Source organism: Bubalus bubalis, chromosome 22 (assembly GCF_019923935.1).
Source record: "Bubalus bubalis isolate 160015118507 breed Murrah chromosome 22, NDDB_SH_1, whole genome shotgun sequence".
NCBI lineage: Eukaryota > Metazoa > Chordata > Mammalia > Artiodactyla > Bovidae > Bubalus > Bubalus bubalis.
The window spans coordinates 21,069,155-21,084,729 of record NC_059178.1 but is presented as its reverse complement, the minus strand read 5'-3'; the positions used below and the strand labels follow the sequence as shown (position 1 = coordinate 21,084,729).

The following is a 15,575-nucleotide window of genomic DNA, read 5'->3' as shown; positions in this document are numbered from 1 at the left end:
TAACTACAAAGAGAAGCATCATGACTACATGGTGAAAAAATCTGCCAGACATCCACCATCTTAATAAGCAACCAAGGCCAGCATCGCCAGCAACAAGACAGTTCAACACCATGAACCTTTGAAGGTGGCGACAGCCTTTCCATGGTTTTCTTGCCAAAGTGCATAACCTCATGTTCAATGATGAGAAAGCATCAGATGAATCAAAATGAAGGTACTTTCTACAATTTGTATTTTGTGATGACTTCTCAAATCGTGGATGGGGGACCATGGCTGTCTTCTGCATCTCATTCTGTATTCCATATTCTGCAAAACAAGTGACCAGTCCTCTTTCAAAGTGTCAAGTTCAAAAAAGACAAGGGAACACTGAGGACGCAGCTCATAGGAAACACTAAATGCTAGGTGGGTCCTGGACTGAATCCTGGACCAGAAGAAAGGACGGTTGTAGAAAAACTGGACACCTTGGCCAAGGTCTGTAATTTAGTTAATAGCATTATACCAGCAGTAACTTCCTGGTTTTGACCGTTTGCTACAGTTATGTAAGACCTTCACATCAGGGAAGGTGGGCATACAGAGAACTCTCTGTGCTATTTTTACAGTGATTCTGTACAATTAAAATTAATCCAAAATAGAAAGTTTTATTTTGAAAGAGCCCTTATGAAGCCATTTATCTCAAATTGGGACTGGAACCCAGCCAAAATCCACGGTCTTCCGACTGAGATCACAGACCTAGTTTCAGGACCTAATGAAACTCAGGTTTTCAGGTTTCATTTCTCATCACAGAAAGTATTCCGTGCGAGACAAAGTGATAGGTAGGAAGTGTATTTATTCAGAGAGAAACACGCTCCACAGACAGAGTGTGGGCCATAGCAGAAAGCGAGTGTGGCAGTCTCAAACTATGGTTATGATTACCTTTTAAGGGATGGGTACTTTCCTAGGCTAGTGAGTGGGAGAATTATTCCAACTATTTGGAGAAGGGGCGGGGATTTCCAGGGATTGGGCCACCACCCACTTTTTGGTCTTTGATGGTCCACTTTGGAACTGCCATGGCACCTCTGGGTGTCATTTAGCTTGCTGATGTTTTGCATTGAGCTTGAACTGAGGATCAAGGTTTAGTCAAGTTGACTTGTCTGCCTTCTAGTACCCATTTGGATCTAATCAGTTTATGCTGGGTTCTCTAGCTGTGTCATTCTTTCCAAGGTTGTGTGCTGCCCTCTTCCCTCCTGTTTCATTTATATTTTAGAGATAAAGCATGAAATGCTAATAGATTGAGGCCAAATCCATCTTTGAGCATAACCCACACCCATCCCAGTTTTCCTGCAGACACTGCATGAGATGTTTGTATGTTAAAAATTTTCCTGCGGGTTTTATGCAGCCGTGGGGGCAGAGGTGGAGCTGAGAGAGCAGGCCAGGTTCCCATCACCTCTGGTCAGGTGATCTGTGGGCTCTGGGCTCTGGGCTCTGTTTGCATCAGGTAGAGGGACTTGCTCGGGTGAAGCATCCTGGTCAGGAGGGCTTGGGCAGCAGGTGTGACCAGGTGGTGTGAGCCATGCGCTGTGATGGTGACCCAGACCCACCACCTGCCTCTCTTCCTGCAGGAATGGGGGCGGCCGCAGTGGGACCTTCTGTGCCATCAGCATCGTCTGCGAGATGCTCCGGCACCAGCGGACGGTGGATGTCTTCCACGCCGTGAAGACGCTGAGGAACAACAAGCCCAACATGGTGGACCTGCTGGTAGGCCCCTGTCTATCTATCGTCCCACTTGGAGTTGGCGGGGTGGGGATGGGGAGCCATTCCTGGTTAGCTCAGTCTGATCCCTGGTGGGAGAGGCTCGTGCTCACGGTGCATTTGCTGTGCTCATCCGAGTTTTTCCCCTTCCTTCTCCCTTCCTCTTGCCTTTTCACCAGTAGGCTTCTCTCAACACATCTGACACGTAGAAATAGTTGAAACTCACAAGCGCACATTCTGATTAATTGCCATTCTCAGCAGCACCTTCCACATGGCTAAGCACTTCGTCTTCACAGAGAAGAAATAATCATAGCACATGAAATGCCAGATTTTCAAATTACAGATTTTATAAATAGCTTAATCACCTAATATTTATCAAAGCTGGGAATTGGAGTTTGACATCCGGACGATTGCATTTAATTACGGCGGGTATCTGAGGAGAGGATGAAAGAGGTGGAGAAACAAAGGACGAGGTGGAATGGTTTTCTTCAGGAATTTCGTGAAATCTCTTTATTGTGCGGAGCTGTTGAAATGCCGGCTGCAGTTTAAAGGAGGAAGCTTTTCAATGAGGTTTTTGTATTTCTCTGTTAGTGGAGGAAGGATCTGAAGGAGACAGGGGGATTAATCCCAAGGTGGGGAGAGTGGCCTGGGATGGGGAGGGAAAGACAAGGTGGAGTCCCTGAGGAGCTTGGAAAGCTGCTATACATGGGGAGTGGAGAGTCAAGCTGAAGCTGAGGAAACAGCCATGGCCCCACCCATGATGGCCAGCTCCTGGGACCCACCCGAGCCCTGCTCAGCATCCAGAGCCATCTGCTTCCCCCACAGACGTGCTGGGTGCTTCGTGAGCTGTTGTAGTTTCCAGATGCATGTGCTGCCCTGGGAATTTAACAAACAGGAACCTCTTTGGCCAGGTGCAGACTCTCAAAACCATCAGCAATTACCATGTTGGCTTCTGCAAAAAAAGGGCTGTACCCCCCACACCACTACTCCCCACCCTCCCCTGGGTGGTTGCTGTTCAGTCACTAAGTTGTGTCCGACCCTTTGTGACCCCATGGACTGCAGCACACCAGGCTTCCCTGTCCTTCACTATCTCCCAGAGTTTGCTCAAACTCATATCCACTGAGTCGGTGATGCTATCTAACCATCTCATCCTCTGTTGCCCCCTTCTCCTCCTGCCCTCAATCTTTCTCAGCATCAGGGTCTTTTCCAATGAGTCGGCTTTCATCAGGTGGCCAATGTTTTGGAGCTTCAGCATCAGTCCTTCCAATGAATATTCAGGGTTGATTTCCTTTAGGGTTGACTGCTTTGATCTTCCTACAGTCCAAGGGACTCTAAAGGGTCTTCTTCAGCACCACAATTCAAAAGCATCAATTCTTCGGTGCTCAGCCTTCTTTATGGTCCAACTCTCACATCCATACATGACTACTGGAAAAAGCCATAGCTTTGACTATATGGTCCTTTGTCAGCAAAGTGATATCTCTGCTTTTTAATATGGTATCTAGGTTTGTCATAGCTTTTCTTCCAAGGAGCAAGCATCTTTTAATTTCATGGCTGCAATCTCTGTCCATAGTGATTTTGGAGCCCAAGAAAATAGAATCTGTCACTGTTTCCATTTTTTTCCCCATCCTGCCCTGGGGATGTCCCTCAAACCTGCCTTCTGCTCTCAGCTCTGCTCATTCAAGTGAAGTGACCTCAGACAGATAACCTTGACATCGCCTTGGGCATGTCACTCAACTCTCCTGAGCCTGAGTTGTAACCAGGGATGATGTTGGTTTGTTGAGATCATCCACTGTGACGACATGCATGAAAGTGTTTTGGAAGTGCCCCAGGTGAGAAAGCCCGTCCCTAAGACTGCAGGTGTCTGCAGGGCACAGTGTGACCAGCAGCCCACCTGATGCAGGTAAAAAAAAAAAGCACCAGGTGCAAGCGAGGAGGCTTCAGGAGCAGGAGCATGTGTACCCGTGGTACTTACAAGTGCCTTTCACACAGTCCAGACTTCACGTGGATGGGCCAGGTGCTGTGCCCAGACTTCACTGGTCAGAGGACCGTCTCACTCCCCGGGTTGTTGTTCAGTCACTAAGTCATGTCCGATGCTTTGTGACCCCATGGACTGACTGCAGCATGCCAGGTTTCCCTGTCCTTCACTATCTCCCAGAGTTTGCTCAGACTCACGTCCATTGAGTTGAGGATGCCATCTAACCACTCCTCGGGACCCCCCTGAATTTTAGTGTTCCCCCACCCGGAATTCTCCATCTTCTGGGCTGTTAGAGGGGGCCCGAGTTTAGGACAGATAAGCAGATTGGCAGAGGCTGGAAACAAATGCATAAATGAAACCATTCTGAGACATCATTCGGTATTTAATGCCCTGATTCAGGGACAGGCATGTAGCTTCCAAACATTAGTTGGCATCTGAGTAAAGTGACCTTGACTTTTTAAAAAAGTGTAATCCCCTTCTCACTGCAGCCTGACTTAAACACATCGTTAGAAACAGACCCTTCCAGGCCTTTCCCTGAATGGCTCTGCTGAGCTTCCTTCACTCACAAGTTTTTTGGGCAGAAGCAGCGAGGCTTTTCCCAGATCCATGGTGCAGACTGCAGGATGGGGTGCTTTTCCATGAAGGCAGCTCCTGACTGCAGCCCACGTTCCCATCATAACCTGGGCGTTTCTCTATTCATGTGCGGTTCTGAGGGAGAAACAGGATTCTTGGATTCCCAGAACCCCAGAGATCCACACCAGTTTTATGATAAGCTCAGCGGCTGAGAAATGTAAGAAAGTCCTGCAATTTCCTGAAGAAAATGTCTGATGAATCTGTCACGGTGCCTCCTGACGGGATAATAGAGCTTATCTGGTGACCAGAGGGAAAATGTCACGGTCCTCTTTTCAGTGGGCTTGAAGATTCTTGAGTTGAATCAGGGCTCTTGTCGCTGGCATATTTGTTTTTGCTGTGAGTATAGTTTCTGTTTAGTTTGGCGCTCGTGTGTGTGTGTGTGTGTGTGTTTGTGTGTGTGTGTGTGTGTGTGTTGGCTGAGATAACTAATTCAGGTCAGGGTGATAAAACCTGGTACAGTTGTATTGGGCATAAAAGACCACCCAAGACTTGAGTCTTTCCTAAGTAGAGAATGTGAGTAGCTGAGTGAGTAGCTTCTCAGTAGCTGAGAAGCTCGCTCCTAGCTGTCTCTTTGCAGGAGGAGGCTAGAGCCAGGGCACCCTAGAGCAGACCCCATGCTGGCTGCCAGGAGGCAGGCAGATGGGCGTGGGGAGGCAGGAGGGCCAGACCCCTCTGGGTCTGCTCATCCTTCTATTCAGACCCCAAAACATGCTGCCACAACCCCCATCCCTCCATCAGGGCAGGATGAATGTTCAGAGGGGCTCAAAGTGGGCCCATCTCCATCTCCCCTTGAGGCTCTGATTATTTTTCAAAATTGTGTCTGAGTTAGAAACTTCCCCATCCATTTTGAAGCATGGCACTTTCAAGGGAGAGTCAGAGGGCCTACGGATTTATTTCTTCAACTGCTTAGGTCTGGAGGCTCCAGGGAAAAGGCAGTGGATTGCCAGGAAGCAAAATCATTCTAACACAAGACTAGATGTCTTGATGGGCTTCCCTGGTGACACCGTGGTAAAAGATCCAATGCCAATACAGAAGGCCCAGGTTCGATCCTGGGTCGGAAAGATCCCCTGGAGGAGGAAAGTGGCAACCCACTCCAGTATTCTTGCCTGGGAGATCCCAAAGACAGAGGAGCCTGGCAGGTTACAGTCCATAGGGTTACAAAAGAGTCCAATAGGACTGATCGACTAAACAACAGCAAGATGTTTTGATGCAGCAGGGCCACTGGGTTTGTCTCCTGACCCCTCTTGCTGCCGAACTTCTCAGTGATCCACCTCTTCAGCCAGCCCCCAGCCCTCATCAAAGGCCTGGATCCCTGAGGGGCCTCCTGCCACAGTGAGACTGGCGCTACTGACCTGGTCAGATGCAGACGGGGTCCCCCACGCTGAGCCACTTTGCCTCTCGTACGGTTGCTGGGAAACCAGCTGCTTCAACACACAGTCCGCTCTCACCTTTGCTTCTGCACTTGGCTTTGAAGTTCCCAGGTCTCTGTGTTAACAGAGAAACAGCCTTTAGGAGCCAGATCTTACCCGAGAAAGTTACTGTCCCCGGGAGGCAATGGGAGCTCTGGCCAACATGCTGACTTGACACACTCACGTTGTGGAGTGGTTCCCTAGACCACGGTGATCAGCACAACTGTGGGCTCTCGGAATGAGTGCAGCTGACTCTAAGTGGTCAGAACGCTTGCGATCCGTGGTCAGCAAGTTTCAAGGGTACAGTTCCGTATCGTTAACTCTGGTCGCCGTGCTGTATGGTAGAGCTGTGGAATTCACTGCTCTTATAACTGAAAATTTGTACCCTCACCAGCATCACTCCACTTGCCCCTCCCCTGATAATGACAGGTCTAGTCTCTATCTCTATGATACTGACTTCTCTGTAATGGGACCTTTAAAAAATTCTGAGCCCCAGGCCCACCGCAGAGACTGATCCAGGTGACATGGACCTGGCTTCAGCAGCCGTGGGACAAGCACCCCAGGTGACCTGATGTGCAAAACCGAGGATAAGAAAGTTCATGGGTGGTCTAGAAAGGCCCTCGGCCTGTCCACACGTTGGATCAGCTGGGGCACTTCACAGGTACAGGAGCCAGGCCACACCCCCGAAGACGGGAGTAGACAGAGCCCGTGTGATATGCCACAGGTGAGAAACACAGCTCAGGAGGACAAGAGGCCAGTCCTGCAGTATGGCCACGGTGGTGGCGGGGCAGGCCAAGCCCACTTCCCATTTCTTCTCTTTACTGGACCCAAGAACAGGGATCTGAGCTGCTTCCAGGACCAGGGAAGGCAGTGGCCACAGGCCAATGGGTCTGACTAAAGAACCAGATGCACAGACAGCATGTGGCCTTGGAAAGGGAGAAAGGGCTTCAGACTCTTTCAAAGCTATACTGAGTGCAATGACCCATCCATCTATCATCAGAGACAGGCAGCTGCCCCCCAGGGGTCTCATAGGCTGGTCACCCAGTGCGACCCCCTGGGAACACTGATCCAAACAGTCCCGCCTGAGGTTATTGGCACATGGGCCCACTTCCCCTCCTGGCAGGCATGTCGGGCAGAAGCGTTTTTCTGCTTGTCAGCAAGGATCCAGCTTAGACTGAAGCTGGTGTTCATTTCCAAAAGCAGGTGTGTGTGTGCAGGGGTGGGGAGGGGAAAACTCTGCCCCAGGTGAGTGCACAATCTCTTTGAAACTTCTCAGGCGACGTGGGGTGTTTGAAGTGACAGGCTGACTATGGGGCCACGTTCTGCAGACAAAGGCACTGTCCGGCCTTTGGGGGAGCCGCCTGCAGCCACCCGCTGGCACCAAGGCCTCCCATGCCCTCCCTGAGGGCAGGGACTCTTACAGCATGACCTCATGTGGGGTATCCTTTCAAGTTGCACTTTCTCCCTGTTTTGTGAGAGCAAGGGGCATCTGAAGTGAAGGTGGGGGCTTGAAGAGGAGTTGCCAGTTACTCTGGTTGCGGTCCAACACAAAGATGCTCACGTCATCAGCTAATGTCACCCAGATTGGGAAATCCTGGGACCAAAGCATAAACGCCCTTTCTTCCCTGAAGCAGAGATGGTTCATGTGGCTTAATTATACTGTTCAAAAGCGAGAAAACTGCCAAAGATGGGCTGTATCTGGTGATCAAGTGTAATCAGGTTCCAAGTGGAAAGATTTCAGGTGTTTTTCGAGGTGCCTGGGGGAGGGGACCAGCAATTTGTGATCCTTCTGCTCATTCCCTGTACGGAACCAGTCATCACAGAGTCTGTGGAGCTAGCAGCCTATTTAGGAAGGATGAGATGAGAGAGATAACTCATTTTGAAAAATTGTAGTCATGCCTATGATGGGGCACCTTCAGTGATTCCCCCCTCAACAGCCGACCCTTGGGATGAACCCGCAACCCCTTCCTGGCTTCCTCATTCACCTTTGACCCAAGGCAGCAGCCACGTGGCCCTTTAAGTGCATCTTACTATGTTAAGCATCAGCAGTAAAAAAGCTGCCTGCCAATCCAAGAGGCATAGATTTGATTCCTGGATCGGGAAGATCCAGGAAATGGCAAGCCACTCCAGTATTTTTGCCTGGAGAATCCCATGGACAGAGGAGCCTGGTGGGTTACAGTCCATGGGGCCGTAGAGAGTTGGACACGACTGAGCGACTGAGCATGCATAACACTCTGTTAAGAAGACAGTCCCTAGTTGGCATTGAAACTAACTGCACAGCTAGCTTTGTACAAAATCACGTTTCTGCAAGACGGAACTGACCTCTTAGGTTTCCACGAAAAAGAAAATAAGAATTGTCTGTGCAATTCACAAAAACAGCAATGATTGGAGCTCGCTTCAGCCAGTGTCAGCCATGAGCTGACAGCATCAGGATTTTGAAATTCGAGTGATTTCTTGTAAATATTCTGAAAATAGAAGTATCAGATCCTGAAATAATAAATCCTAGAATGTGGATTGGAAGCTTGCACAGGTGCTGGTCCAGGATCTGAGAAAGCTGCACTCAAGAGAAATGAGTTCGCTGCCCCATTAAGAACTGGGATGTGGCTCCCAGGGGGCATCAGATGTTGCCCCCAGTGCCTGTCCCTGTTCCGCCATCTTTACCCGGGCAGCCTGCCAGGAGGACCACAGTCAGGAGGCCCCCAGGCTTTACCATTCAGACTGGGACACTTTTGAGAGCAAACAAGGCTTCAACTATCCATTCCGCCAAGAAAACAGGCATCAGTCAAGACTGTCCTGGGCAACCCAAGGCACTTAATATCCACCTCCCCCAGTCCACATGCTCCTCCTCCAGCTCCCCATCACCTGCCACCCCCTCACATCTCCCCTGAGAACTGCTGCTCCCCACTCCACTGCACCCATGTTGGGGACCATTCGTGGGCCCCACTCAGCTCTGCCTCTTGGGGGCCCTTGGGTCCCTGTCTCATCCTCCTCATTGGACCATGGACTTCTCAGAGTCAGGAGCCAGGTCAAGGTACTTGGTATTTAAGAGGTGCTTAATAACTGCTCATAAACCGGAGGGAGTCCTGCTGACTGACAAAGGTAAAGCCAGGCCAGGCATGAAGCCACGTTTATTCACTGAGCAAATCATGAAGGCACATCTCCAGCCTCCCTCCCAATACACCTCTTCGCTTTCCCATAATTTGTCCTCAGGATGTTGATATAACAGGTGCACTTACACGTGTGGACAAACAGATGTGTTCCAGTTGTCTGGAACTTTCCAAGAAGTCTCACAAGTGTAGATGTCAGAATATTTCTTTCATTGGCCTTGTGTGAAATATCTACAGTGAATGCGTGTGTGGTCCAGGATTGTGATGTCCGAGCTCGTTTCTGATTCACCTCTTCTCAGGTTGATTGCTTCCAATTAAAGCCTAATTGGGGCTTCTGAGCAGTAAAGAATCTGCCTGCCAGTAGAGCAGGCGCAGGTTCGATCCCTGGGTCTGGAAGATCCTCTGGAGAAGGAAACGGCAACCCACTCCAGTATTCTTGCCTGGACAGTCCCACGGACAGAGGAGCCTGGTGGGCTACACTCCATGGGGTCACACAGAGTCGGACGTGACTGAGCACGCACTCACGCACAGCATCATTGCTCTCAGAGAAATGGGGCTCTCTATGGCCGCGCTGATGTTGTGTCCCTTCTGTGTTCCAGGATCAGTACAAGTTCTGCTATGAGGTAGCCCTAGAGTACTTGAATACTGGCTGACGGCGTGAAGAGCCCCGCACACCAACCTTCCATCCTGCACAGCCAGGAAGTGCCACGGTGTTTGTGCCGATGAGATGAAGACAGCTCCATATGCTTATTTTGCTTTGCCTAATTGGCTCTTTTTAAAAAAGAGTCCAAGAAAAAAAAAGTGTTTATAAAACTGCTTGCACTGCCCGATTCCCAATAGTGCTGCTGCCTGACCGAAACCCACCCACAGCACCCAGCGGTCCAACCCTGTCGTCCTGGGCACCGGCCCCTTCGAGCAGCGCGGACAGATGGTAAATTGAAGAGCACAATTATATTCTTATGAAGGAATTTGTACCTTTGGGGTATTATTTTGTGGCCCGTGAACGTTTCTTATTGTCACAGCTGAGTGTACATTTTCGTTCTGTGGAGAATGCTACCTGGCATTATGATAATATATTATTTTAGTTAATATTTGTATTTTAACATGTCGCATAATATATGTAGCTTTCCAAGACTAACAGATAAACGTATAATGAACCAAGAGATGTTGTATGAGTTGTTGTTTCTATCAGATTTGTATCGTTTCCAAGGGAAAAGCTTGGGAGGCGTTCGGTTCGGGAAGGCGGAGGTCAGCGATCAGGTTCACAGATCTGAGGTTCTTCAGTTCTTCCTGTGTGTTTATATTGTAAATATTTTTGATTTCATCAGATTATTTATTCATTAAAAGAAATTTTTGTGAAGCGCGGTGAGTGACAATCATTTTTATCCAGCCCTGGAAATGATTCGCTGTATGATGCTACCTGTGTGAATTCTCAGCTCAATAAATAAAGACGCGTGAGCAGTGTGGTGTCTGCCTGGTGTCCTGACACCCCGCGGGGCAGCTCTGGTCACTCCTGGCCTCGGGCAGAGAAACCATGGCTGGTCTGCTGGATTGGAGCAGGTGGAGGTAGGATTTCGGAGAGATCTTTTGTCAGGGAGAAATCGAGACCCATCCTGAGCTGCTCCTCTGAGCCCCAGAGGCCACTGGCCAGTGAGCTCTGACCTGGCGGGCAGGCTCTGACAGGAGCTCTGGGCTGGACTCCAGAGTGGTGATTTTCTGAGCAGGAGGAGAAGCCTCTGCCTTTCTCGGGGGGATCATCTCCATCCTTTCCAGGCTTCATTCATGCCTGAAACTCGCTGCCAGAACACTCTTTAGAGAGTGGCAGGACTAGAGTGTGTTTGAGCTGGACACCATGCTGGACAGACGTTTCTTGCAGAAGGGACTGCAGCCTGAGGGCTCTGCTGGCCTCTGAAGGAGGAAGAAGCTGGGCGAGGTCACACACCGAGTGCAAGCTGAGCCCCAGGCTGTGTGACCCGTGGGTGACGGGGACGGTCCTTCGAGAACACCCATCTGTGCTGAAAACAGCAGGGGCTTCCTCTAGTGGTGGCAGGTCCTTCCCCCCAACGGTAGGACTGGACATAGTTTGGAGCCATTGAGCCATCGGATAGCTGAGACACTTGGTCACAAGAGACTGAGCAACGTGTCCACAGTCACCCGGCCTGGTGGGTGCCGGCTGCCTGCAGGGCCCAGGGGAGGTGGGGGCAGCGTCCTAGGATCACACCTGTGTCATTTATACAGCACTCGGGGTAGGACCTGCCCAGGGGCTTCCCTGGTGGCTCAGCTGGTAAAGAATCTGCCTGCCAGTGCAGGAGAAGTAAGAGACGCGAGTTCGATCCCTGGGTCCGAAAGATCCCCTGGAGAAGGGAATGGCAACTCGCTCCAGTATTCTTGCCTGGGAAATCCCATGGACAGAGGAGCCTGCTTGGGTACAGTCCAAGGGGTCGCAGAGTCAGACACGACTGAATGACTACCACAGGGTAGGACCTGCCCCTCCTGTGAGACAGGACACAGCCCACTGCCTGCTCTAGGCATCTCGGTGACGAAGACTGACAAGGTCAGAGGTTGTCCATCAAGGGCCCGAGGTTGACCCTGAATCTGAGACCTGCCGTCTTCTGCACTCTGAGTGCACTGTCCCCCAGCCCCCTTGCAGGGGAAGGAAACCCATACGTGCTCGGGAAGGGCTAGCTGCCACCAATTGAATCTGAACCAGATAACTCACTACCCAGGTCTCCCAGGTCCCCGTGGAAAGTGGCCTCTATGCATCACCACCCCAACCCTCTTGGACAAGCTCCTGAAAGATGTAAAGCCTCTTGCTGTCTACCTCTCTGGGATTCAGGAATGGGGACCATTCCCGTGTCCAGGGCGCCCTTGTACCAACGCTGGGTTGTGAGAGAAGTGGTGCCCTTGGTCCTCTTGGACAAGGTCGTGGTGGTCTTTACTCCACGAAGGGTGGGAGGAGGAATCATTCCAGGAGGGCCCAAGATCATGGGTGTAGGAATGCTGTTACCTCTTGGTCCCTCCCTTTTAGGTCAAAGCCGTCTCACCTGGGAGCAGTGGTTTCCACCAGACTTTTGAACCTGGTAGATTTTCACCCTCCTTTCGCTTGTCTTTAGCAGAAATAGTGCTGGAGGAGCAGTGACGTTTGGAGGCTGTTTCTCATCCCGTGGGTGGATGAGGGTCAGGATTCCTGCCACTTTCTGGACACAGCAGAAGTCCCTGCCCTTTGCAGACGAAAGAGGCCGACCGCTCGACTGTGTCCCTTTCTGTCTTCTCTCAGGACCCGGGGTCCCCCTCCCTGTGGCATCCAGTGACAATGAGGTCCAGTTCCCTGACTTCTGATATGGTCCTGCTCAAGGACAGCCTCATCATAGCGTTGGGTCTGGGTGCTGTGGTGTCTGTAATGTGTAAACTTGGCCTCAGTGGACTACGTTTCCCAGGATTCCATTCTCTGTGTTTCCAGGTAGGTGGGCCCCTGGGGTTACCCAGTGCCTGATGCAGAGGCAGGAGTGAGGTGCCAGCTCTGCTGTTTTTACCCTCAGAGGCCCAGCAGTTGCCCCAAACTGACTGGGTGACCCTGCAGTGACTGGCGCCCAGCATGAGCTGCTCACCATCTGGATCCAAACCTATGCCTGTATGGTTAGGTATTTCTCAGACCTCCCAGTTCTGGGTACCAAAATCAGCACCAGTTATCTACTGCTGATAAACAATCATCCCAAAATCCAAATGTTAAAAACACCAATAAACAGTGATTATCTCATGCAGTTTCCATGGATCAGAAATCCAGGAGTGGCTTTGCTGGATGGTTCTGGCTCTAAGTTCACTCATGCAGAGACTGTCCAAGTGTTAGTTTAGGGCTGTGGTCATCTGAGAGCCTGCAGGGGACAGGGACCCGCTTCCAGGGTGGCCCCACACACCTGACAAGTTGGTGCAGGAGGCCCCAGTCCTCTCCACATGGGCCTTTTCACAGGCTGGTCTTGCCTTGCAGCATGATGAGGTCTTCTCCCAGTGATCCAAGAAGCAATGCAGAGGTCTTTCATGACCCGGCTTTGGAAGTCATGCCATCATTTCCACTGTATGCTATTGCTTACTCAAGTCAGCCCTGTTTCGTGTGGGAGGGGACACACCAGGGCACCAGTCCCAGGATACAAGAGTCCTTGAGGCCACCTGGAGGCTGGCTGCCCCCCTGCCAGCCCACCTTGGACCCCCACCTCAGCTGGAACCTCTCCAGTGGGCTGGTCAGCTGGACACAGTAAATCTTATCCCTGGATGCTAAGCCTGTCAGTCAAGGTCACTCCTCTCATGTGCGGTACACTCCCTGCTGCTGTACGTCTTTATCCTACCTGCTGCTTCTGCTGACATTACCTCTAGTCGCCTTTGCTGTGCCCTAAGGAAATTTTATTTTATTCCATTGTAAAGGAATCTACTCCACAGCCTCGATTCCCATGAGGCGCTCTTTTCCCACCTCCCGAGGAAGCACCCCTCCCCCCAAGTAGAAGCAGTTCATTCTTCCACATTCCAGGTGCTTACTCATCTTCAGCAGCTGCCCTTCATACACCACTTGAGCTAACGGATGGCCACATTCTGCAGCTGGTCACCTCGAATGGCCTCGCCTCTGAAATCTTCCAGCTTGCCAGACTCTGACCCCAGCCTCTTCGGCTGCCAGCTTCCCCTTGCCCTTGTCGCCACCTTCCTTGCTCTTCGAATGTATGAAGCCCTTCAGGCCGTTCTCTGAGCAAGGCTCCCCTTCTTACCTTCTTTCCCAAAACAGCCTAAGCCTCGTAATGCAGTGCTTCATCCAACAGCCTCGGTGCTCTTGACTCCTTACAGTAGCATCATGTCTGTCCTACAAATGGTCAGCTTTAGAGAAATCTATCCAGGACTTCACGGAGAAGGCAATGGCACCCCACTCCAGTACTCTTGCCTGGAAAATCCCATGGACGTAGGAGCCTGGAGGGCTGCAGTCCATGGGGTCACTGAGGGTCGGACACAACTGAGCGACTTCACTTTCACTTTTCACTTTCATGCGCTGGAGAAGGAAATGGCAACCCACTCCAGTGTTCTTGCCTGGAGAATCCCTGGGACGGGGGAGCCTGGTGGGCTGCCGTCTATGGGATTGCACAGAGTCGGACACGACTGAAGTGACTTAGCATCCAGGACTTCAAGTCCCAGACGAGCTAGAGTAGCAAAGAGTAGATTTATCCTCCTAACTGAAACCAAAAAAAGCGATGGGGAGAGGGAGGGGAGTGTGAAATATCTTTTAAGATATTCTCAAGGGACTTTCCTGGTGGTCCAGTGGTTAAGACTTTGATTTCCAACACAGTGGGTGTGGGTTCAGTCCCTGGTTGGGGAGCTAAGAACTCACATGCCTTGTGGTCAAAAAGTTGACGTTTGAAACAGAAGCAATATTGCAACAATTCAATGAAGACTTTAAAAATGATGCACATCAAAAGAGAATCTTAAGAAAAAAGAAAAGATGGTTTTCAAGACACTGGACATCAAATAATGCTGGGAACAGAAAACACGTTAAATGAACCCTAGGATTGCCCAGCTTACAGACTTGAAAGAATATCCAGATAATGGATACACAGAGGGGAAGTCCAGATGGAGCCCAATGGACCCCCTTATTGTGTGAACTGAAAGTTCAAAATAGCCAGAATGCCTAGTTTGCAGAGCAGAGTAGCAGAGATAAGAATGCTACATAGAGAAGGAATTCTGAACATCTGCAAAGTCCCAATCAAGTCTTCAGCTAAGTACTGATCAGGATAAACATCAAGAAAGGACTTGAGGCTGAAGAAAGAACCACCCAAAAAGACAAGAGTGAAGAATACTCAGTTCACATGGGGCCATACAGCTCCTGTTCCCATTGGACAGAGAACCCAAGAAAGTTTGGCCTCAGTAGGTGGGGAAATTATCTCTAGACTAAACACAGCTGTAGTCCTGCCTAGCAAAGCAATAACCAAAAGGATCAAAGTGTTACCAAGTAACTTAACTCACCACAGAAGAAAACTCAAGAATATTTATAGGAATACAAAAATATCCAGTACCCAAGAAAGCAGACATCCAATTCAAAATTAGCAGGCACACAAAGAAGCAGGGATGTATGACACACACAAAAAGAGGAGAAAACTAATCAATTGACACTAACTCAGAAATAATATGGATGACAGTAGGCAAATACATTAAAGCACTTATTTTATAACCTTATTCCAGGTGACGAAGAATCCAGAGAAAATATTTAGCATATTTAAGCAAAAAACATGGAAGATACTTTTAAAAAGCCAAAGAGAACAAGAGATGAAAACTACAAAGCCTGAGATTTTAAAAAATACTCCAAATGGGATTAACAACAGATTTGACCACAGAAGAAAAATATAGTGAATGTAAGACATCAATAGAAATCATTCAAAATAAAGCACATAGAAAAGACTGAACAAAAATGATCAAAGCATCAGTGAACTGCTGGTATCTCCCCAAAGTGGAGGGAAAGAAAGAAAGAATGGCAAAATTTTTCCAAATTTGATGGAAATTATAAGCCCATAGATCCAAGAAACCAAATCAGCCTCAAACACCAGATATATAAAGAGAGCTACACCAAGGTACATCATAACAAATTGCTTAAAACCAGTGACAAAGAGAAAATCTTAAAAGAAGCCAGATGGGGTAAAATGTTGTGTGCAGAGAAAGATGAGGCTTACCACAGACTTCACTCTGGACACAATGCAAGCC

General features: G+C 49.7%; 1 protein-coding gene across 7 annotated transcripts in view; it reads left to right on the top strand.

Moving 5' to 3' along the window:
- PTPRM (protein tyrosine phosphatase receptor type M) overlaps positions 1-10,209 on the top strand; it is a 661,882-nt gene extending 651,673 nt beyond the window's left edge. For all 7 annotated transcript variants that reach the window (XM_006044986.4, XM_044934694.2, XM_025273106.3 and 4 more), the window contains 2 exons: positions 1,596-1,731; positions 9,449-10,209. In XM_006044986.4, coding sequence (XP_006045048.1) covers positions 1,596-1,731; positions 9,449-9,502 — 190 coding nt within the window. In that variant the 3' untranslated portion in view covers positions 9,503-10,209. The remainder of the gene's footprint in view (positions 1-1,595; positions 1,732-9,448) is intronic.
- The last annotated feature ends 5,366 nt before the right edge of the window (positions 10,210-15,575 follow it).